At 54.5% G+C, this 22,917-nt stretch overlaps 1 protein-coding gene across 12 annotated transcripts in view; it reads right to left on the reverse strand.

Annotated features, from left to right (window-relative positions):
- Positions 1–22,917, reverse strand: part of Pcnt (pericentrin) — a 97,881-nt gene that overhangs the window by 52,846 nt on the left and 22,118 nt on the right. For 10 of the 12 annotated variants that reach the window (XM_071614957.1, XM_071614963.1, XM_071614964.1 and 7 more), the window contains exons 7-14: positions 22,549–22,685; positions 20,187–20,298; positions 17,827–18,070; positions 17,413–17,500; positions 13,920–14,046; positions 12,354–12,571; positions 8,974–9,431; positions 6,952–7,309 (exon numbers count right to left, since the gene is read on the reverse strand). In XM_071614957.1, the coding sequence (XP_071471058.1) occupies positions 6,952–7,309; positions 8,974–9,431; positions 12,354–12,571; positions 13,920–14,046; positions 17,413–17,500; positions 17,827–18,070; positions 20,187–20,298; positions 22,549–22,685 (1,742 nt within the window). The remainder of the gene's footprint in view (positions 1–6,951; positions 7,310–8,973; positions 9,432–12,353; positions 12,572–13,919; positions 14,047–17,412; positions 17,501–17,826; positions 18,071–20,186; positions 20,299–22,548; positions 22,686–22,917) is intronic. The other 2 variants (XM_071614962.1, XM_071614961.1) reach the window with 1 other exon arrangement.

Consider the following 22,917-nt stretch of genomic DNA (forward strand, 5'->3'; position numbering starts at 1 on the left):
AGCAGGGACAGGCTCTCATGTGAGGGGCCAGGCTTTAAGCGTGTCCTCAGCGTCCTCCACCAGCTGGGGCTGAACTCGGTGCTTCTCTGAAAGTGCTTCTGAGGCATAAAACACTTTTTTCACGGGAAAATCTTGTGTCCATGCCGAAAGTGTAAAAGCAGACCTGAGCAAGGTTGCCTTGGGAGGCTGAAGTATGGTCCACAAGTACCAGCCCCCACAAGGCCCCAAGAGCCTCAAACTCCATCCCACAGACAGTCTGGGCTTCAGTGTCACTGACCGTGGGCAGGGCGCAGAGGTGACTCTAGAGGAGCCTGGCAGGAAAGGCCAGCCTCAGGGCCTGCAGCACAGAAGGCAATGCTGAACACAGGCCTTCTACTGGAGGTCAGATTGGGGCACTTACTGCCTGCCCTGTCCCCGGGAGGCTTGAGCAGTTAGACACACAGATAGACCGGTGGCAAGGCACAGAGCTCCCACAGTGGCAGGCAAACTGGCCTCCCTCAGATATCAGGCTATTCCGCCCAGCAAGACCCCTGCCTGGGCCAGCCCCATAGCAGGACAGACATGCGGCCCAGTGTGGCAGTGCCCTTCAGGAGAGGCCCCGCCCTAGCAGCCCCCCCACAGACTGCATTTCCATCTCCAGCCTGGATCATTACTTCAACTCACCTGTCCTAAAGGGTCAGCCAATAATGAGAAGGTGTGTTTTTAAAAAGTCATTCTCAGGTTTTTCTGAAACTCCACATAATCACAGAAGATACATATACCTGAGTCATTCAAGAGCCAGGCGGATGCACCTGGAGGGGAGCTAGGGTGGGGAGCTGGCCAAGAGTGCAGGAAGACCTTGGGTCCACACCACGGCTGGCCACGGCTTCTCTCCACATTTGCAAGACTGACTTATGAGCAGACCTGGCTGTTGCCCAAGAGCAGCAGCTGCCCACAGTGGCCACTGGCACTCACAACTCCCTTCTGCACTCAGACCTCTTGCTGTCACCAGCAGAGGCTTTTCCACAGGACACAATTTCCAGCAAAAAAAAAAAAAAAGAGCTTACTGTTTTTAAAGAACGCTGTTCTCGAACACACTCTGAGTGGCAGTCACTTGAAGTCATCGACCGCCTCACACACACAGGCCAGGCGAGACTGCTGATAAACAACTCTGCTCCTCAGACAGGTGCAAGATTATTTGTGGCCTGGGCAGAGTATGGCCACATGGCAAGAACAGCATGTCCCTGCTATTTTGGGACAATGGCCTTGGCATGCCAGGGAACACCCTGCATGGTTCCTATAATGGCTGAGGGCAGAACTGGAGGGACACCAGAGGAAGTATCCCACGCACCTGGCAGGTCTGACCTCACCTGCAGACCCACCCACAGGGTAGAGAACAGAGAGCCCCCAATCACTGCCATAGGCAAGAACTTCAAGAGGCAGCACGCACAAGGCCATGTGGACCCCAATCCCATGAGTACAGCAGGAAGAGGCAGGGGCTCATCAGGACTCAGGCCACAAAGGCCCTGTTGGCGTCTCAGACAGACCAGGCCAAGGTCCCCACTGGGCACTGAGGCACCAGAACTGGTGTGCACCTGCTGGGTGGCAGGACAAGGGGTCATCAAATTATCTGATTTCAGCATACTCACTTCCCCATAGCCCAGCTGCTTCTGCCTGTGAGATCCAGACACCTTCGATCACATAAGAGGCGTCCGTCACGCACATCCCCCGGGATAAGAAAATGGCCCCAAGATGGGGAGAGCGCTCGGTGATGGTCCTGAGCACTGCGCACCCGCACCTCGGCAGGGAGCAGAGGTGCTGAGCCGGGAACAAAGGCCACACACAGTGTGGAAAGGCGTACAACTCCTGGGCGTGGGGAGCCACTCCAAATGCACACACCCGTAAGTCCTGATGCACCTGGCGGTCTGAAAGATCAATGTAGTCTGGCACGTCACTCGTGACTCGGGCTTTTCCCTCGCTTGGACAACAAGGTGTGGCCCTAGGAGTAGGCGGCACCCAGAGGGGTTGAGCTACACTCACCTGTTCCCTTGTAACCCTACCCCTTTACCCTTTTTGGTATAGAATGTTCCATGAAACCTCCTCTTGTGGGTTCCCTATATAAGAATAAAGAATTCCAGTGGCTCACTCCCTCTCTTTCCACAGAGTCACAAAGTTCACAGTCACAGAGTTCACAGAGTCGTCTCTGAATTATTGAAAAAGGTATTTCTGTGTGGTTGCGTGCTTTCTTTGTAGTTTTCTTGAGTTATTGGAGTAGTCAGTTTTTGTGAACCCAGCATTAGGTCACAAGCTAGGACAGTTGGCAATACCTGGATGCTTCACAGGTAAGCCGGGAAGAAGCTGCGTGTCCATGACTAGAGGGCTCCGCAGACAACAGGACCTGACTCCTGCAGAAGGACGTGCTGCGCACACCCTCCACAGTCTGCAGCTCAAGGTGGCCCCTCAGGAGAGAGGGGCAGCGCCTAACAATCCCAACTCACAAACCAAGGTACAGGCAACCGCCAGCCTCCAGGACACGCACCCAGCCTCCTCAGGTGTACCAGTGCCACCTGGGTCTCAAATCCCCAGCACCTCCCTGGGTCAGGTGTCTTTGTCTTCCTGGTGACCACCTGGCTGGCCCCTCTGAGACCATTCCTCAGGGCTGCATCTCAAGGGGAATACACAGACCAGACTCCAGGACTTTTAAACACAGAAAATAAATCTCACTGTCACACTTCCGTTTATCTTTGTGATCTCTAGTGCCCATTTAGGGAACACCCATGTGAACAAACAGCTTAAACACTAATTTTAGAAATCAGTCCAGATGTCACCCCCAAGTAAGAACAGCAACTATCAACTATTAATCCAGCAAACCTGTGCAAAGTTGAGGGCCTTATTTTTTGGTTAGAAATGAGACATGAGAGAGTCTTATTTTTCCAAAGCCCTGTGGAACGCTGTTTCGGCAAAGTCCTTGTCTCTGGCACATGCTTCACCTGAAGTAAACAATCATTTAGGAGGCACTGCTCGGACTCTTCTCCTCCCACCCCAGGAAGGCCAGAACACAGGAGCCTTTCAGACGCAGGAGGCCCCAGGAATGAGGACCCACAGGCAGGCGAGCCAGGTCCTCGGTTGACTTCAGGGACTTCTGCAGCCTGTAGGGTAGAATGTGCGCGGACTGGGTACCATCAGCAGCTCAGCAGGCACGTGGGGACCTGAGGCTGGGGTGCCCAGCATCCACACAGGGGAGACCTACTGGTGGGCACTTTCCTGCAGAGACGCAGAGGTGTCGGGTAGCAAGCAGTCTGACACCAGCAGCAGAAAAGACTTCAGAGAATCAAAGCCTCAGAAGTCCCCGTGCTTCTCCTTTGCTAGCAAAGCAAAAAAACCTTTTCCCTTTTTCTCAAAACCATGTCATTACTGGATTGGCATATCAGGGAAAAGGACCAAACTTTTGGTAGCAAATTTGCCATCCCAGATGGGACCCAAGAACAGCCTCCGCTCCAGCTTTCTTGGGCAGATTTGGCTCTTCAAGCAACCCCAGATCCACGCTGAGGAGGCAAGGAGACTGACAGCCAACTGCAGGAGAGTTAGGAGACGGGCGAGTCTGCCTGGGTCAAAGCAGAGGAGCTGTTCCTGTGCATAAAGAGAGGGACTGAGGAATCTCCTAGCACCTGCCGAAGCTCTGAGAAATCCACCTTCTCTCCACGAATGGTTCAGGTTGCTGCATCACGGTCCATTTTGAGAAAAAGGAAAACAAACTCGGTAAAGTCGCGGTGACACCCTTGGCCATCTGCATGATCCCTGCCCTTGTCCAGTCACCCACCAACTGCCAACATGGATTTCTGGACTGCTCTGATGCTGAATACTCTTAACTGTCCACACCCCACCTGAAAGAGAACAAGGACTTTTGGTCACTTCCCCTAACTTCGCCCTCTCTCAGCAGGAAGCAGCTTGGAGATGGCATGGCCCATTTTCCCCATAGAAAAGGAATGTAGAAACTGACAGTGGGGAAATGCAACAGTGTCCACTTTGGGCTTTGAATGAGCCCTTACTGCTCTGCCACTGCAGCTTATTTTTTAAATGGACCTGTTTCTTTCTCTTCCTCTCGCCATCTCCTCCCTAATCTCCAGGGAAATGGAATCACCTTTTCTCCCATCCCAGGCAAAGTTATCTATCCCTGAGTATGTGCCCCCATACCAACAAAGTTATCTAGACTTTAGGGAGGGTATCAGAAGATCTCAGATAACTCTATCCCAAATTAACAAGTGAATTACAACCCTGAAAGAACAACAAGTGGAATGTAGCCTTTGATCTGTGATGGCAGAACCAGATCTAGTTGTAAAATAAAGTCATAAGAACATCATTGAGAAAAACTGGTGCCTGGGGAAAGGGTTAGTTTCCCACCCCGTCTGTGAGTCTGACAACTCCCTTTGAAGTGTAAGTACCTCTGTGGAGGCTTCAGATACAGGCTAGAGATTTATTGAGGCCTGTGAGAAGAGTATGTCTCTCCCTCATTATTCTCTGCTTTTGCAAACATGTTTCCTGATCTGGAGTTTGATCTCCTCTAGGCCCAAAGACTGGATCCTTGATAGGTCTGCTTCCTGCAACAGATTCACCTCTCAAAAGCCCCCTATTCCCCCTGATGGGAAGAATCACAGCCTCTGGGACAGAAGCCCCCTGTCTGTGTTTCTCCTCTGCTAGCAATACAGTAAGACTTTTTTTTTTCCTTTTTCTCAAAAAAAAAGGAAAAAGAAAATACTTCAAAACAAACCAGTTGACCAAAAGCCCTGCCTCAGTGGCACTGCAGGGTCTGACAGGACAGCCACTTCAGGACCCCTTCCTGGCCTCCACTCTAACAACTCTTCCCCATGCAATGGGAGAGGGACAGAGGACTCAGCAAGACCCAAGCAGCGAGAGTACACTTGTTCAAAAAGGCATAACTGCTGGAGTGTCCTGTGCTGACCAGACTGAGGCCTAAGGCATCCCACGACCACAACACCCACACTGTCATAAGATCCCAAGTCCCCAGGAACGCTGTGTGATCCACATCAAAGCACACCAACCACACAATTCTGTGAAACAAGTTGCAACTGGGACCTGTCAGCCAGGCTAGGGTGACAGGTGTTGCCCCGATTGTTGGTGAAGCTCCTCGATGTCAATGTAACTGTGCTTCCCCTGCCGGTCCTGGGTGTCACAGTGACTTGTGGGTGAAAGCAGGCACAGCAGAGGTTCAGCACCTCTAATGGAGGCTGTCTGTCTGGAGCCAAGAGGTGGTGTTTGGGCAGGACCCTCAAATAATCTCCTCCAGGCCTCCCTCACAAAACTGGTGAGGCAAAGAGCCGCCTCCCACAGGGCTTTCCTCTCCCCTCCTCCTGACAAGCTGCTGTATTCCCACTACATCTGGCCCCTGCTCACAGGTCTCTCTTCAAGAGCACAGTGCGAATCTGAAGTGAGAGGGAGCTGAGGCTCAGGGCCACCCAGGTCCCAGGGACCCAGCCAGGCCTTCCATAGCTGCCTCCGAAGTCCGAGAGAGGCTCCAACTGCATGGTCAGACTTCCACCACAGCACCCGACAAAACACTCATGTGGACATGTAGCCTGAAGGCGCCACGCTGGGTGCACACTTCTCAAACCCCATCCTGCTGTGTGGACGAAAGTCACAACTCTGTGCAGCTCACTCACCCCACCCTCGACATCCTCACAGAAATGGCACCAACCCAGAGACCGTGACCTCCCCATCACCCCCAGGTTCCATGCACCACTACCACCGTCAGCCAGTCCAGCAGACACCAACACCCTGGCCATTCACCCCAGGGCCATGTCTCCCCGGGCTTGGGTCAACACTTGCCTAGGTCAGCAGTCCCATCAACCCCTTTTGTGTCCAGCTGCCAGAATATCAACACCCAGGAGCCACCTGCTGCCCTCCAGGCCCACACCAGGGCTCTGCCCTGCAGAGACTGCAAGGATAGGGCTAGCAGCCCACCCCACAGAGGCATCAGCTCCAGTGCGTCTCAATGGGCTCTGCTCCCAATAGAGCTGACCCTGGAGCAGACACCCTAGCACCCACGAGCAGGGGCTGTGGAGCTCTGGTGGAGACTCAGAGGCCCTGGGAGCTGCACGCGGCACTCCCCTGCCCAGCCTGCTCTGCTCACTGAGGCTGCACCTCAGCCAGGGCTGCATGTGTGTCCCCCAGCTGCTGCAGGGCCGTCTGGTGTGGCGCTCCAGGAGCACAGCCTCAGCACCCAGCTTGCCCCACGCCACTCCCCTCTCCTCCTCCATCCGCAGGTGGTGTGCCCCAGCACACCCCCCACAGCCTTGCCAGGTGCACAGAGCAATTAACTTTCCACATGCTTTCTACCACCAGATTCTGCCACCAATCAAGTGGTATGGTTCTGCTTTCTGAATAGTCTGCTAGAACACTACATCCGTAAGTCAACGGACCAAGACCTACAGGTTTAAATCCATGCCCAGGAACCACTGAACCCGCCCAGCATCTACCTGCCTTTGACAGAGTGGAAGAGTGCTCACAAGGGCAGGCACCTGCCGAGGCACATCCCGTGGCATCAGACTGCTCTCTGAATTCAACCCAGAGAAGGCCCAGCTCCATCCTCCTGGACCAGTGTGGATGCTGAGACCAAGTGCACCCACCCTCCCAAGTAGGGAGACTGCCCTGGCATGCCATCTGCCCAAGGCCTGGCATCCCAGGAGCCACTCGTAGCACAAACAGCAGCCGTGCCCATTCAGGGAGGCGAAGTCCCCAGGCTGAGGAGAGCAGAGGAAGTGCAAAGCTCTGCAGTAGGAAGGTTACAGGTCCTCGCCCTTGACCGCAGGGCCAGGGCTGCACGTCTAGGGCAAAGGGACTTCCCTACAAACTCCTTTGTACCAGAACCCAAGTGCCTGACTAAAGGACCAGCATGGCTCTTGAAACGGGGCGAGAGCCTTTAACACGAGCGCGGGGCCGAGGGCCAGGCCTCACCTGGTGCGCACCCTGGTCCTGCATGGCCTGAACCCCAGACGTGCAGCAGGGTTCCAGAGCATCCAGGCTTGACGAACGCCTCGCTTCCAGAGCACTGACTTCCGCAGCGTGTTTCGCCTGCAGCTCGGCCACGCGAGCCTCGAGGAGCACCTGCTGCTCCCTCTCCAGGGTGGCCGCCAGCTCGGGCAGCTCCACCGGGTGCCTGCTCTCAAGTTCTGTCCTCAAGGCCAGAAGCTGCTGCTGGTGTCCCTGCTGCAGGAGCTGCAGCTCGTGGGCGTGCTTCTCCTGAGCGTCCCGCAGGACAGCATCTTGGTCCGCAGCACACTTCTCCATGATCTCTTTACGCTCCTCCAAAAACCTGAGGCGACATCATCCCAGGTGAGCGGGGGCGGCAGGGCCCATGACCATGCTGCACTGGCCCCTGCAAGCCCTGAGCCACGTTTTCCCCTTGACCTCGGTTGTTCAGAACCTCGGCCCTGACCTCTAACTGTCCTCAGGGGAGAGCCAGGGGAGTCGCCAGGGCTCAGGCAGCAGGAAGGACACAGCACCCACAGGGAGACTGTACACACATCTCTGAGGACCAAGCAGGGTAGACACCCCAGTCGCTCTTCAAGGCCCCTAACTCCCAGCCTGGGCCACCTGACCCTCGAAAGGGAAGCAAGTTCACAGGGTCGCAAAGTAGCACAAGCGCCTGAGAAAGAGCAGTAAGAAGCCAGATGGGCAGTGAAACCAGCTTCTAAGGAGGAGCAGAATCTCATCAGGAGCCAGGAGGAACCTGGAACCACAAGCACCGAGCTCCGCTGTGGGCACGGCTCCACTCACGGTGCATTCCACCATGTTCAGTGGAAGACAGGCACTGCCCCCCTGGGCGCTATGAATGTCCAGGGGCTTCCACAGACTGCCCTCCATAACATAGACACAGAGGTCCTGTGGGGCTGGACGTTAGCCCAATGTGGCGGGTCTGGGCTAAACTCAAGTTGGGGGCCTAAAGCGTAACTCTCGCACACCTGTGGCATGAGAGAGCTGACAAGGAAGGAGGGACATGCTGGGCAGAGCCAGCACCAGGCCCAACGGCCCCTTACCAAGGACACTGGGGCCACCAGAGCAAGGACTGAGGTGCACAAAAGGAAAGGACCTAGGCGGGCTCTGAACCTATCTAAAACTTTAGGCAAGTGAAGGTTTTAGAAAAAGTATTTAAAACCGGACACGTAAGGACTGGGGTTGTGGCTCAGTGGCAGAGAGCTTGCTTTTTGCATGTGAGGCACTGGGTTCGATCCTCAGCACCACATAAAAATAAATATACAAAATAAATACATTGTGTTCATGTATAACTAAAAAATAAAAAAAAAAAAGTAAACAACCTAGGGCTAGGGCCGGGGCTCGGCAGTAAATGCTCGCCTAGCACATGCAAGGCCCTGGGCTCAATCCTCAGCACCACATAAAAATAAATAAATAAAGATATCGTGTCCAACTAAAAAAATAAATATTAAAAAAAAAAAAAACTGTACGCGTAAAACCCAGTCAGTCATGTGGGTAACCTGCCTGCCTTGTGGGTGGGGCAGGTTTAGTGCTGTTTTGTGTCTCTTTTCCAGGATTGGGTGTTGCACCCAGGGGCACTCCACCACTAAGCTGCACCCCAGCCCTTGACATATTGTTTTAAGACAGGGTCTTGCCCTCGTACTTGACATCCTCCTGCCACGCCTTCCATTACAGGCATGCACCACCACACCTGGCTGCTGCTGAAATGTCAAAACACACAGAGGCACGAAAGGTATATGTGCACTAATGTCACACAAGGAGTGCGGCCTCCATGGGAGGACCCCAACCCGTCACCACACATCTGTTATGGGGCCCAAAGGTGCCCTGCTGCTTTAGAGTGAGACTTGGGCATCACACCCCCTCCGGCTCCCATCCTCCCACCTGGCTGAGCACCCACTGGGCTTCCATCCTCCCAGGGCCTCCCTCAGCCTGCCTGGCACCTTGGAGACAGCTGCATACCACCCGACAGCCCGAGTCACCCACCTGTTCCGAGCCTGCATCAGTTGAAGGGCACACTCTTCCTTCCCCTCGAGGAGTGTGCCACGCTGCCCGTCCGAAGCTACAGGGGGGTCCTGGCTGCACCCATGGCAGGGCAGAGCCTCGTCCCCAGCAAGGGCCTGTTCCAGCTGCCGCAGGCGGCCCTGCTGCTCCGCCAGGGACTTCTCCAGGGCCAGGATCTGTGCGGCCTGCTGGTCCTGCAGGTGCCTCATCCCAGCTTCCCGATGCTCAAACCTGCTCACAGCAGACTGCTTCTCAGACTCGGCCTTTTCTTTTAGCTCACGGCACATTGAGGCTAAGTTCTCCTCAGCTTCTCTCCTCAGGCCCTCGCGTAAAAGCTCCCACTCCACTTCTTTGTTTCTGAACTCTTGTTTCAGTAGCTGAACCTTCTGCTCAGCTTTATTTAGTTCTTCCTGGTGGTCTTCTAACAAACTACGTTTTACCTAGAGAAGCATAATCTTATTTAAGAGGAAAAAAATTAAAGGGAAAGACTTTTCAGAAGCAATGACTGAAACCCATCTCTGAAGAGGGAACTTTTCCAGCACAGGTGATATGCTGAGCACAGCAATGCCAGTGGCAGGGGCCCAAGATGGGCTCACTCAACACTGTCCCCTGGCTTCAATAAAAGCCAACCCAGGGACACATGGCTGTAGCAGAGCCAGGGCTGGAGGCTCCTCCACCATGACCCAAGAGAGACTCCCACAGCAGGAAGATGGGAGGTCCCAGAGAGACGAGCAGACAGTCATGAGGTCCACATTCCTGATCTTCACTGAGTTAAACGGGTAACCCTGAAGTGATTTTGTACGCAGGCAGATAAACGAGAAAGCTGAGCACAGGCACACATTCCAGATTTGAAAAGGAAGAAAGCAGGTCAATAAAGCACTAAATGTTATCAACAAGAAACAAACCCAAACCAAAATAAGGTATAAAAGGCTGACCTCAACTTCTCACTTAAAAATGATAAAAAATACAGTCTAGGCCTGGTCCTGGCCATGGCTGAGCAGCTCCGATCAGATCAACCTCCCAGGGACAGCAACTGTAAACTGAGAAGGTGCTGGTGACCACACAAGGCCTGGAGAGAGCTGAGGAAGCAGTGGGCCCACACGCAGAAGGAAGGGCACCAGGCTGTCTTCCTTCCAAGGCTTCAGGCTGGCAGCAGGAGCCAAGATACCCTACCCAGGAACTCCCATCGCCTTACCTGTGTGTGCCAAAACAGGAGAGTGAGGGGAAGCTCTTAGGAAGAGCCAGCCGCTGCCTAAATCTCAGGCTGAGCCCTGATGGACATGGGCACAGGCTGACTCCAAAACAGGCCAGCTAAAGCCAAAAGAACTGAGCACACCATGCTTGGTCCAACACAGAGGAGACGGACACAGTGAGTCCAATTTGGCCACGCTTGCCTGCTGAAGCAAACAAGACTTCAACAGATCCTAGCGGAACCCAGAGTCTTCACACAACATGCACAACGTCCAGGATACAGCTCAAATTAGCTGATACACAAACACACAGGAACATATGACCCGGGGTGCAAAGAAAACACAACCAATGGAGACCAGCCCAAGAGGACACAGACAATGAAACCAGCAGAAAAGAGTCTAACAACATCGGACCCAAAAAAATCTGTCATCCCAGACATTTTTATGTAGCAAAAAATATTCTTCAAGAATGAAGGTGAGGGCTAGGGTTGTGGCTAGTAGTAAAGCACTTGCCTGGCACGTGTGAGGCACTGGGTTCAATCCTCAGCACCACATCAGAAGTAAATAAAGTAAAGGCATTGTGTCCATCTACAACTTAAGGAATGAATGTGAAATAAAGACTTTTTTAAATAAAAGAAATCTTTTGCAGCAAGCATAGCAAGAAATGCTAAAGGAAATTCTACAACTGAAGATAAACTCAGATCCTTGGGAGGAAATGAAGGACTCCAGAAATGGTATAAAAGTCCAAGATGGAGATGTATTTCTCTCAAATATATGACTTTTCAGAGTAAATCCTACATGTAGTATGGTGGATTTTACAACATAGGGGGATGCAGAACTGTTAAAATGTACTACAAAGAGGAGGTGAAAGATACATCTACACAATGACGAAATCTTACAGCTTCTGTGAAATGGTATCCTATGGATTCTACTGTGAACTCATCTCTTGAGCAAACGTGGAAAACAGTGCAGAGAACTGTAACTCAAAAGCCAACAGATACGTTAAGATCTATCCAGCAAAAACTCAAATAATTCCAAAAGTCAGAAAAAAGGAGCAGAGGAACAAAAAGAACACACGTAGAAGGCAATGAGGGGGCTAGCCCACCATGCCAACCACCGCTCCAGCCTCACAGACCTCACTGCCGGCCCAGGTCTGCAGGAGGCCCAGGGGCCTTGGGAGAGAAGGCAGAACGATGGACTCAAAACGCACAAGGTCAGCAAGTCTGCATCTGCAGACACGGCTCCAAGACAAGTGCCGCGGCGACCAAAGGGCTGCTGCCCAGGAAGACTCCACAGCACAAGCACACGCAACACAGCTTCCAGGTACTTAGAGTGAGAGCTAACAGACGAGGAAGAGAGACAGATAGTCCCACCGCCCTTTTCTGGTGACTGGTGATCAGAGACAGCAGTGGCCTGGGAAAAGCGCTCAGGAAGGCCTGTCCCGGGGCAACAGCTTCTACGCCCACGGGGCTTTCCACAGGTCGCCCTTAGCCCTACCCTGCTCCACATCCTTACAGGGCCTCGATGTCAACAGCAGCCCAGGAAAACTCACAACAGAAACAGCTTCCTCCAAGCTCTTCTGATGAAGATGAAAACCCACAGAGATGCTTGTAGGGGCGAACAAAGGGGTGAAGCAGAGGGCACAGCAGACCAGTGGTCACATCCGGTCGCGAGCATGAACTGTGAAGAGTTTAGTCAATACACACATGCAAAGACAGAGGAGTTTCTGCACATTCACTTCCATCTGCATTTAAGCACGGCTGCAAGGCCTGGGCCTACACTGGTTGGGTGTCAATGCCCCTCAGTTGCTGTCCATACTCAACTGTGGCTAGGAAGGGGCTGGGAATGCAGGCTCTGCACCGTTGCAACCATCACCAGGAAGAGCCTAGAGATGAGGAACAAGACTTAAGACACGAGCTAGATGACAGAAGTGGCAGGTCCCTCTTCCAGCAGCCCGAGGACACCGACCAGTCTCTGAAGGAGTCAAGACCTGTGCCGACACAGGCTGGGGTGCTCTCTTACCATAATGAGCCCCATCTTAGAAACCACTGCTGGCACTTCACTGCAAGGGCCAATCTCAAGATTTTGTGGTCAATGCACAGACACCACACTCTGAGCCCCAGGACCTCCTGTGCCCATATGGGCCATGCGCCTGTGTTGGCCACTACTCACACTCTCCAGATCCTCTTTCAGACGGGTCTCGTGCTGCAACTTCTCCTGTAAGTTTCTGTTTTCTATTTTTAAGAGTTCGATTTGTTCCTTGAGTTCAGTCTGTTGAAGAGACAGTCTGACCTTGTGCTCAGCTTCCAAAGCCAGAACTCTGGCGGCAACCTGCATGTCCTCCTTCAAGGTCACATCCTGCACACACTGGTGATGTACCTGTTGGGTCTCTGTGGAACAAGGAGGGAAGGAAGCAGTCACGCACCATGGCCCACCCACAGGCAGTGCCAGCAAAAGTGCACTTCACTGACACCGGCTGTGCACAGACCAGGCAAAGGTCCTGGTGCTAACTCAGGATGGGGCGTGGTTTTCTCCATGCCCACCCTGGGGGCACAGCTGTACCCTATTGCAGGCATACCCTGCCTGCCCAAGATACTCCTGCAGATCAGGAGGGATGTAAAACCTGCCACGGCTCAACACAGGACAGGGATTGAGGGCATGAGGCCAGAGGGCTGGGACTGTGAGCACTGGGCACACTGCCTCCTCACTGCCAGACCCAGGTCACCCTCTACAGAAGAGGGAAACACAGGTACAGTCAGAGTGAGAACAAGACATGTCACAGGGCAAACACGGAACACCACCAAAGCCTGTGAGAAGACACCCTGGCAGCTGCGGAGGCACCCCGACGCAGGAAGGACAAGAGGAGGGCGGAGGGTGTGTCTGAGGCTGTGTTTGGGGCTTTGCTCCTCAAGACTTTCCCCCTCCAGCCCCAAGTATGCTCTTAGCCAAAAGATGGGCTCTTGATTCTGCAACCTGTACACTCAGAAAAGTGAGAAATTATATCCCATCTGATTCAAATATATGATATATCAAAGTCATTGTACTATCATGTATAACTAATTAAAACAAATTAAAAAAAAAAAAAAAAAAAAGATGGGCTCTTGCCACAGCACCCAGCGTGGAGCCTGACCCTTCCACTCCTTCACGGAGCCCCTCGGCCCTGGCCTCTTCCCCTCTACTAGGAAGACTGCAGTGCCCAGGGCCAGGTAGGGCTAGAGTGGCACCACTATCATGTCTCTCACTAGCTGCCCTCGGCTGCCCACCTTCCTGGGATCCCTGTCAGTGGCCACTGTCCAGGTCCATCACCACGCCTCTGAGATGAGCAGGGTTCCCTGTCCTGCCACCTCCCAATAACCCCACAACCCACCCCTTGCTCTGCCTGGACACACTGCGGGCTTGGTCTACCAGTCTGACAGGAGCACAGCAGGATCCCAGGAAAGTTCCCCTCCTACGACCCAGCAACCTGTGACCCCAGGGTACTGCCACAGGCAGACCTGCTCCTGCCTGGAGAGACAGCCACCTAGAACGGGCTGGGCCAGGAGCACAGGCTCCCACCCAGGCCAGCCTGCCAGATTTAACCTGCGCCTCAGGACTGGCTTGGGGTGCACTTCCAGGTGCAAGGCTCATGGTCCAGCTTCAGCAGACGTGGCCATGAAATCCATCCTGAATGGTGTACATCGACAGGACACCCCTGCCGGTCCAGCTTGCAGCAGGGCAAGGACAAGGAGACAGGCGCACCTTGGCTGTGCTGGTCTGAAGGCACAGCTTGGAGTGGCTCTAGCTCCAACACCTCAGGTCCCAGGAGGCATCTGTCCAACTGGTCCTCATGCTGGACGTGCAGGGAGGAATCCCACGCTGGCCCCATCTGTAAACCACGCAGGACAGACATGCTGAGCCTGGGCACCTCACTTGCTGTTGGTACCACTGAAGGCACTGGCTTCTGTGTTCAAAGAAATGGTGAATGCCCTGCCAGAATGAGTGACCACACAGGCAACCCCGTGCACCTCACCAAGACACAGGTGTGTCCAGCTGCCCCTCCCCCTCCATCACTGTCCAGCACAGCCTGGAGAAGCTGCAGCTGCAGCAGCTGCAGCCTGAGGACAACATGCGCCACCAGGTGTGTGCTGTGGAATCAGAAGACTCCCTCCCCTGAGCATCAGGCAGCAGGCAGACACCAGGGGGTTGGGGCTTGAAGAAGGCTTAGTGCAGTGGACCAGTCCACAGCAGTCCTGCCATCGGCTCCACGAGGTCAGACGAGACAAGGGAGGGCAAAGGCCTGTCAGAACATCTGGAACAAGACCCTGCACAAACAATGTTGACCAGAGGTAGCCTGGCAGACACAGCGTGGCCATAACACTCACAGCTGTCACACGACCCTGAGTCCCTGGAAAAGCAGGAGACCAAAGCCCACGGGTGACCAGGATTCTGTAAAACAAGTTCTAATCAGGACCCAACAACCAGGCCAGGAGACCAAGAGTTAATGTCACTGCAAACACCTCCTCTCCCCGAGAGCCCTTGCTTAGACGCTCCGGGGAAAATAAGTGCAGTAGAGGCCTAGGACCTGACATGATCCACCGTCACCCAAGAGCCAGGAGTGGACTCAGGCAGGGCACTCCTAAAACGTCCCCTCCACCCAAAAGAATTGAGGTCACGAAGAGCACGGTTGTGGTTCTCCTTCCATAGTGCCCAAGGAGTGCCCAAGGAGTGCCCAAGGAGTGCCCAGGAGGGAGGGGCCTGCACAGGCTCCCAGCTCTCCTGAACCTCAGATCTCGCACCGGGGACTCTCCGAAGTCCTGACTACTATGCCCTGCTGCAACAGCAGTGAGACCTCAGCACACCACGCCTGGCACCCAGCACCCACCCAGGGGCCCAGAGAGCCAACGCGGGAGCCTGACCAAGGTCTGAGAGCCAGCTGCAGGCCAAATGCCACTGTGTCCCTTCCCTGGCACCTCCCTCCAGAGGCTCGGCTCACCTTCTCCCACCACTCCCTCGACAACTTCTTGGGCGTCCACCTCTCGGGACTCGGGCACCTCCCTGCTGCCGATCCCCACTCCTCCCCAAAGAACCCTACTCTGGTGAAGGCTCTGTTTCCCTTTGTTGTGTCGCCCACACCACGAGCCACATGGGACACCTGACCCACCTCCATGGTGTCCCTACCATCTCTGCAGAGCTCTCCAGAGCCCCATGCCAGACTTCCTCAGACACTGGACAAGGACATGTTCTGTGTCCTCCACAAGGAGGAAGTTTCAAGTCACTCACAGAGCAGGAAGGGAGCCGGCTATAGGTCACCCACCTGCACAGAACACCCACCTCTGACAGCACAGAGACCTGGGCAGAAACGTAACAGATGGCACAGAACACAGAACGCCCTGGACACCCAGGGTGGTCTTCAAGAGGTGAGCAGAAGCCTCCTATCCACAATGCTGGAACAAGAGGACAGAGAAACACAGAGAGCAAAGCCAGAGACTGAAAACCATGATGGAGATAAGAAATGTTCCTGAATGACCAGGGTCGACGACAGACAGAACCTCCCACCCAGAGCAGCCTGAGCACACAGGACCCGTTCTGGAGGAGCATGAGCCTTGCAGGGGCTATGGCAGCGACAGAACCGGGGACTTAGGTATTCAGCAGCCCTTGCACACACAGCAGGCAGAGCAAGATCCTGAGCTTCAAAAGCCGCCCCCCACTCCCAGGTCCCCAGTGTGCAAAGCAGGTGCAGACAGATGGAGACAAAGGCTACAGATCATAGGTGCCAGCCTGAGAGCCATGGGCGGCCAAGAAAGAGGTCACAGTCGGACTGTGATAGTGACACCAGCTTAAATGTGACCGAGCAGACTGTGGCACAGCCACCCTCACACACCCATGAAGGGAACACAACAGCAACCTGAGGCAGGAGGCGCAGGCAAAAGCATGGTTCCCAGGCAGCCAGGGGTGTAGGACAAGTTGGAGGGAAGGGCCCCCAGGAGCCGCAGAGAATAGCGCCCGGGAGACAGAGCGTGCTGAGCTGAGGTGCAGCTATGCTAGGGCACCAGAAAACCAGGGGGGCTGCGTGGAGCTTCCCTGCAGCTGGTGTGGCCTGCCCTGCTTGCCCACCTGCACACTGATGGGAAGAGGGGGACACTCGGGAAAGGCCATGTGGGTGACAGCCTGAGGGCTGGAGACGACTGCGCGGGTCCCCTACCAGATTCGTTTGCTGAGGTCCTGATCCCAGGACCTTCACAGGCAAATGTCAAGATTAAGTGAGGTCACTAGGGCATTCCCTAATCCAACAGACAGGCGTGCTCATGAGAGGAGACCAGGACACAGGCCACAGGAGGGACCACCATGTGAGGACTCAGGGAGAAGACACCACCTATAAGCCAGGGAGAAGGGCCTCAAAGGGCCAGGCCATGGGACCTGTGGCTGTAACAGAATGAGTCTCTGTTGTTCCTGCGGCAGGGGGTGTGCTCTGTCATGGCAGCCCCAAGCCAGTGTTGACCCAACAACCCAGGATCAGAGGCAGAGCACTAGTGCTGAGGGCTGCACTGCCTAGCACAGTGGGTCCCAGGGCTGCAGGAGACTGCACACCCAGGAAAACCTGGCGCAGCCATCAACAGCCATCAACAGGTCGAGGTGTCTCACAACTGGTCCCTTCCTGGCCCTTCTACTAGACTAGCCACAAGTGTTAACAAGTGTCACAAGCAAGAAATAGCAAAAGAATGACAGGAAACTACAGCATGGAGGTAACTGGAGGAAGAGGAAACGTACAGGTTGACAGAAAGATGTTCTGGACAAAACTCAAAGCCAAACACAACGGCACAGCCCCTGGACTATCAATGCACGTCAGCCAGTGACTGAGGGGAGGGGGCCGGGGGCAGCCTCTCAGCCAGGATGGAGCTGCCAGAGTGCGAAGGGGGGACCCTCAGCCTGGACCCGTGGCCAACAGAGGTGCTCCTCAGGAGAGCAGCCCTCCCTGGTTGGATCACTGCACCATGGCAGACAGCAATTCAGAGGTACTTGACCACTGAGCCACATCCCCAGCCCTATTTTGTATTTTACCTAGAGACAGGGTCTCACTGAGTTGCTTAGCACCTTGCTTTTGCTGAGGCTGGTCTCCAACTCATGATCCTCTTGCCTCAGCCTCCGGAGCCATGGGATTACAGGTGTGCACCACCACACCCAGCACAGCTACTTCTAAATTACAGATCAGTGACCACAACCCTTGCTCAGCAATCAAAACAAAGCCCATCACCTTCTGCCGCTCAAGACGAAGGTCAAGTTGATCAGAGTGTTCTTTTCTTTTTCCGTAAGACATCTCTTCTAAAAATGTACAGGATGAACTAAGAAAAAAAATATATGTTTAACAGCTTCACACGTGACCCTTCAGCTGCACCCACCCACTCTCCCTGGGCCAGGTGCAAAAGCAGAGGCCTTGGTCAAGGATGGGATGACCAGGTCTGCCTTTGGCTCAGTCAGCATCCTGGGACCACAGCAGGAGCCAGCAGCCAGGGACCCACGGGGGCATCTCACTTCCAGTGCAGAGCACAGAGCACACTTCTGAAACAAGTCCACCAGTCTCTACTGGCATAGATGGCAAACATGGGATGGGAACCAGCCCAAGGTCCCACGTCAGAACCATTCCCAATGACGACTGCTTCCTCTGTACCTGACTTCACCAGACCCCAAGGGGGGCTCCTCCTTGGCCTCCTGCAGCCGCTGCTGGAACAGGGTCAGGTCCTCCTGGTAAGTCTTCTCAGCATCCCTCAACTTCTTCTCAAAATAGACCCGTAGCTGCTGCAGCTCAGACTCATGCTGGCTGCGGTCTCGCTGCTGCTGCTGAGCAAAGCCTTGCCGCAGGTGCTCCAGCTCCTCCAGGCAGGAGGCTCGTGTCAGCAGTGGCTCCAGAGGCCCTTCCACAGGAAGAGGCACACAGTCAGGGGGCAGCAGAGCAGACTCTGAGAGGGGCCCAGCCCGGACCTGGGAGTGGAAGGGGGCCCTCGCAGGGCTGCTCAGCCCCTCGAGAGCCCCTGAAAGGCAGCCCTTTCTCCAGCTGGTGGTCCAGGAGCCAAAGAGACCCACTGTGGCAGGGAGCATGGGCCCACCAACAGCTACCAAGGAAAGGGACAAGTGTCAGTCCTACGTCCACGAGAACCTGGATCCTGCACAACCCCAAGAAGCCTAGAAGTGGGTTTGGGGAGGTGTGAAGCCAAAGAGAGCTGGGTTTCACCTGTGGGCGCCCCTGGCCAGAGAGCCAGACGTGCCCTTCAGACCTCGCAGAGCTCCTGACTGATCAGGGCACACTATGACTGCCGCAGTCTGGCTGGGCACAAAATAACTGAGCCGCCACGAGGCACTTGTAGGTTCAAACAGGAACTCCTTTATTGCCCGAACTCCCGGGAACGCCACCCACGAGGCCCTTCCAGGAACACCACACACCAACCGGAACTCCCTCCACCGGACCCTCACCAACCAATGCGAACTCTCCATGAATCCCCGCGAGAGCTCAACGGGAAGGGCAGGAGCCGCCCTATTGCAGGACAGCAGGGGTCCATTTACAACTGAATAGACAGCCTATTCCAACCAGCATCATCCAGTCACAGCAATTATGCACAGCTTAACTTAATTATCATCATCTTAATGGCTCGCTGGCGTCACCTCTCAACCACTCCTTCTAGTAATATGCCAGGGCCATACCAACTCGGCTGTGGCTCTCAACATATACCCACACGAGAACTACAGTCCTGGGCACTGCAGGCTGCCCCAGTGCGGACTCAGTCACCACCCAGGGCTCCCTCCTGGGGGCCTCGGTATAAAGGAAGATCTGCAGCTGAGCAAGAAGGAGCCAGAGCATGTGCAGAAGCCGCGGGGCCTCTGGTCCCATCAGCTTCTCTCTCCTCCAGCCTCCAGTGACAAACAGACCCAAGGAAGGACAACTGACACACTGCCCACCACATGTGGCCACAGACAGAACTTGGGGCTGGGAGACGAAGCCCAGGCCTCCCTTCCCAGTGCATGGCAAAGGGCGGCTGCCCAACAGCACAGCCCTGGTCCTTCCTCATGATCCACCTGCCCTAGGGGCAGTTGGCAGATGAACTCCAAGAAGAAGACATCTCTTGTGGCCTGGGATGCTGGTGGCCTGAGCTGGGCCTGACTGCCCCTGCCTATGGGCACAAGTGGCTCTGCCTGCTCTGGGGCAGCGACGTTCAGACAGCTGAGCAGAAACCAACCTGATGTGAATGGAGGGACTTGGCTATCAGGGAAGACTAGGACCAAGCTGTCCCAGACAAACTCGCCACCGCCGGTGGGCCCTGAACCCTTCAATTCTGGAGCTTGAGCCACTAGAGGCGGCACACAGGACCACGGTGAGGTAAGCAGCAAGGCACTGTTTACAGCAGCGTCCAGGAGAAGGCTGAGCACCACAGGCACTTCGCCTCACACTGGAGAGACAGCCCACAATGATGCCAGTCTGCACCGTTAGGGCCATACAATCACACAGCTGCTGCCAGCTGACTTGCCTAAGGACAAAATCATGGCTCTCCCAACTCTCGGTCTCCACCTGGGACAGTCCGACCCAGCACGCGGCTCGTGCACTTCATTCCCAACCAAAGCCGATCCCTGTGCCTGACTTCCACAAACCCTGAACACTGTATAGGACGGGCACATTTTAAAAATCACTTTTTGTGCTAGCTACAACTACTAAATTCTAGTTCATGAAAACATGCCTTCAGGGCTCACCGTGTGGCTCAGTGGTCGAGCGCTCACCTAGCATAGGCCCTGGTTTCCTTTCCCAGCACTGCAAAAGATGAAAAGCACACACAGCTTTGACTTTGGAGGGTCTGAATTTCCTACACAAAACTGCTCACCAGGGCTGGGGTTGCGGCTCAGCGGTAGAGCACTCGCTTAGCACATGTGAGGCCCTGGGTTCGATCCCCAGCACCACATAAAAATCAATAAATAAAACATAGATATTGTGTCCAACTACAACTAAGAAGTAAATATTTAAAAAAAAAAAAAAAACCTGCTCACCATTCAGCTCCTCTCTGTTGGTTCTCACAGACTCAAGCTGGGACCACAGGCGCCTGACTTCTTCTTGTGACTGGGCCTTCAGGGCTTCATAGGACGCTTGAAGATTCTCCATCTGGAAAAGGAAAGCATCCCTGTGAGGAACGCGGGAGACCAAGGTGCACCATGTGTGGTCTGTGCTACATGCACCTGGTGGGCAGGAGCCAAACACATGTGGAATGGAAACCTACACCCCAAACCTAGCAGCCAGAAGGGAGCAGCCACAGCAGCCTCATCCAAACAAGGCCCAGGCCAGAGTCAGAGTCACTTAAAAGTAACAGCCAGGCATGATGGTGCCATCTGCAATCCCAGCTCCTCAGGAGAGTCAGAGAGAAGGGTCATGTAAGCCCAGGAGCCCAGGGCCAGCCGGGGCAGCACAACAAGACCCCAACTTGAAATAAGAAAGATAGCATTCAATTCTGGGTGTGAGTGTTCACAGCATAACTTCAGCATGTCCATGCCCTGGGGACAGTGTGGTCACCTGCCTGCTGGCCTAGAGCCATAACGGCCAGACACAGCCATCATCTGTGAAGCTGTCTGCAGCCTCTGGGCACAGGACGGGGCTCACCCGTGACACTGGTGGGACCTGCAGGAAGGGCTTGCGATGCCGCTGTTGTGAGGCGGGGCCGGGGAAGCAGCATTACCCACAGGACCATCACTTCAAATGAGGAGTGTGTGTTCCTCAAGTTCACATTACAGAAGCAGGTCACCTCACACTCGGACACTAAACGCTGCTCCTCACCTTATCAAGTGCCCATAAAGCACAGCATGAAGGGCTAGGCCCTGCCATGGACTGACCCTCTGGTCTCAGGGATGGCGAAGAGCATCCTGACACACTGTGACACTGCCAGGCCCAAAGCGAGTGCACCCTGGTGGGATGTCAGCACCATTCTGTGTGGTCCGGCTACAAGACAGAGCAGGCAGGCTGTCCCAGCAGAGACCCAAGAGGCCTTCCGAGCAACACAAGGGCCTGTCCACTCGCCAAGGAGGACAAGCATGCACACTGCTGCCAGGCTGCCTGACTTCCGGACTTCCCGCCCCTCTCCCTGCAGTGCCGTCTTTCCTCTACAGTTACCCCAGGCCTGGGCCTGCTCCCAGCAGATGGGTCTTCTCCCTGAGCAAGAACGGCAAAAGGGAAGGCAGGCTCCAGTCCAGGAGGGCCTGGTGGAAGGATGAGCCTCACCATCTGTCTCGTGGGCTGCAGCCCCACAGGGAGCTGGGCAACCACAGAGGAATGTGGCCCCTGAGCTATGGCCTGTAGTGAGAGAGGCACTGGCCCTGAGGTTGATCCATCCTCTTCATGGCATTAGGACCAGGGGGTGCTCATGGGCTTTCTCCCCATCACTGTGAGATAGCCTAGCAGCCAGGACAAGACCAGGACCCCAGAAACAAAGGATATAGACACCAGGTCTTCAGGTCCAGAGATGGGCCCAGGCAGGCTCCTGAAGACCACGGGGCCCCGTGTTGCCCCTGCTCAGATTGCACACCTCTGCACACCACCAATTCCAACTTCTGTTCTACTCTCTTTTCAATGTCTTGGACTGACCCTCACCTCTTGGGTTTGGTAGGAAAGCACTCAGGCTGGAGTACCCTGGCCGTACCTTAAACAAGACATGCAGGACTGCACCAGAAGCAGGTCTGGAGCAAGTAAGCAGGAATGCTTTGGGGAGCTATTGGAGGAAGTTCTGGCTTATAGAATCACAGTTGGGGAACATGGCCTTACTCCTGGAGTTTGGTATCTTTTTATTTATTTTATTATTATTTTTTTATACTTACAATTGAACCCAGGGGTGCTTTACTACTGAGCCACATCCCAGCCCTTTTTATTTTTCATTTTGAAACAGGGCCTTCATAAGTTGCCGAAGGTCTTGCTAAATTGCCAAGGCTGGTCTTGAACTTTCAATCCTCCTGCCTCAACCTCCCAAGCCATGAGAATTACAGATGTACGCCAACATGTCTGAATTACCATTTGGGACCTTTATTAACATTTCAGGTATACTTCTAGAGAATGTGCACTTTCCAAGTACAAGGCAAGAACATTAATGACGACATGAACCTCAGACTCTGCCCTTGCTCCTCCACCCAACAAGTCTTCTCAAAGTCAGTACTCAAGTTTCAGCAAATAACAGAACAATGGCCCAGTTACAAAATCTTTTAAAACTTCTCTAAAGGCTGGGGCTGTGGCTCCATGGTAGCGCACTCACCTGGCATGTGTGAGGCACTGGGTGCCGGCACCGCACATAAATAAATAAAGGTCTATAGACAACTAAAAAAAAAATAAATTCCCGAACAAGAAATAATTAAGAATGAGTGAGCTCGTGCCTACCTCCAGCTGCTTTTCTCTCTCCCTCTCTCTGAACCTCGCCTCCAGGTCTTCCAGGCACTGGCAGCGCTCCACCTGCAGGTCCTCGCGTAACTGCTTGATGGCTGCCTGGTGTTGAGCCTCCAGGTTCTTCAGGGAGACTAGAAGGCAGCACGAATTCCACCTCATTTTCAAGGAGAAGCCACTCTCCCTCCTCAGCGGCACTGGCAGCAGGTTACCACTGAGATGATAACCGCTCGGCTCGCTGCACGCCACTGAGCTCCATCCTGGGCCCATGCTCTCCTGCACAGTGTGCCACGCCAGGGGTGTGGCCGGGAAGGCAAAGCTGAGCCACAGCCTGCAGGCCCAGTCCACACCCTGTCTCAGCAGCCA

This window comes from Marmota flaviventris, chromosome 8 (assembly GCF_047511675.1).
Source record: "Marmota flaviventris isolate mMarFla1 chromosome 8, mMarFla1.hap1, whole genome shotgun sequence".
NCBI lineage: Eukaryota > Metazoa > Chordata > Mammalia > Rodentia > Sciuridae > Marmota > Marmota flaviventris.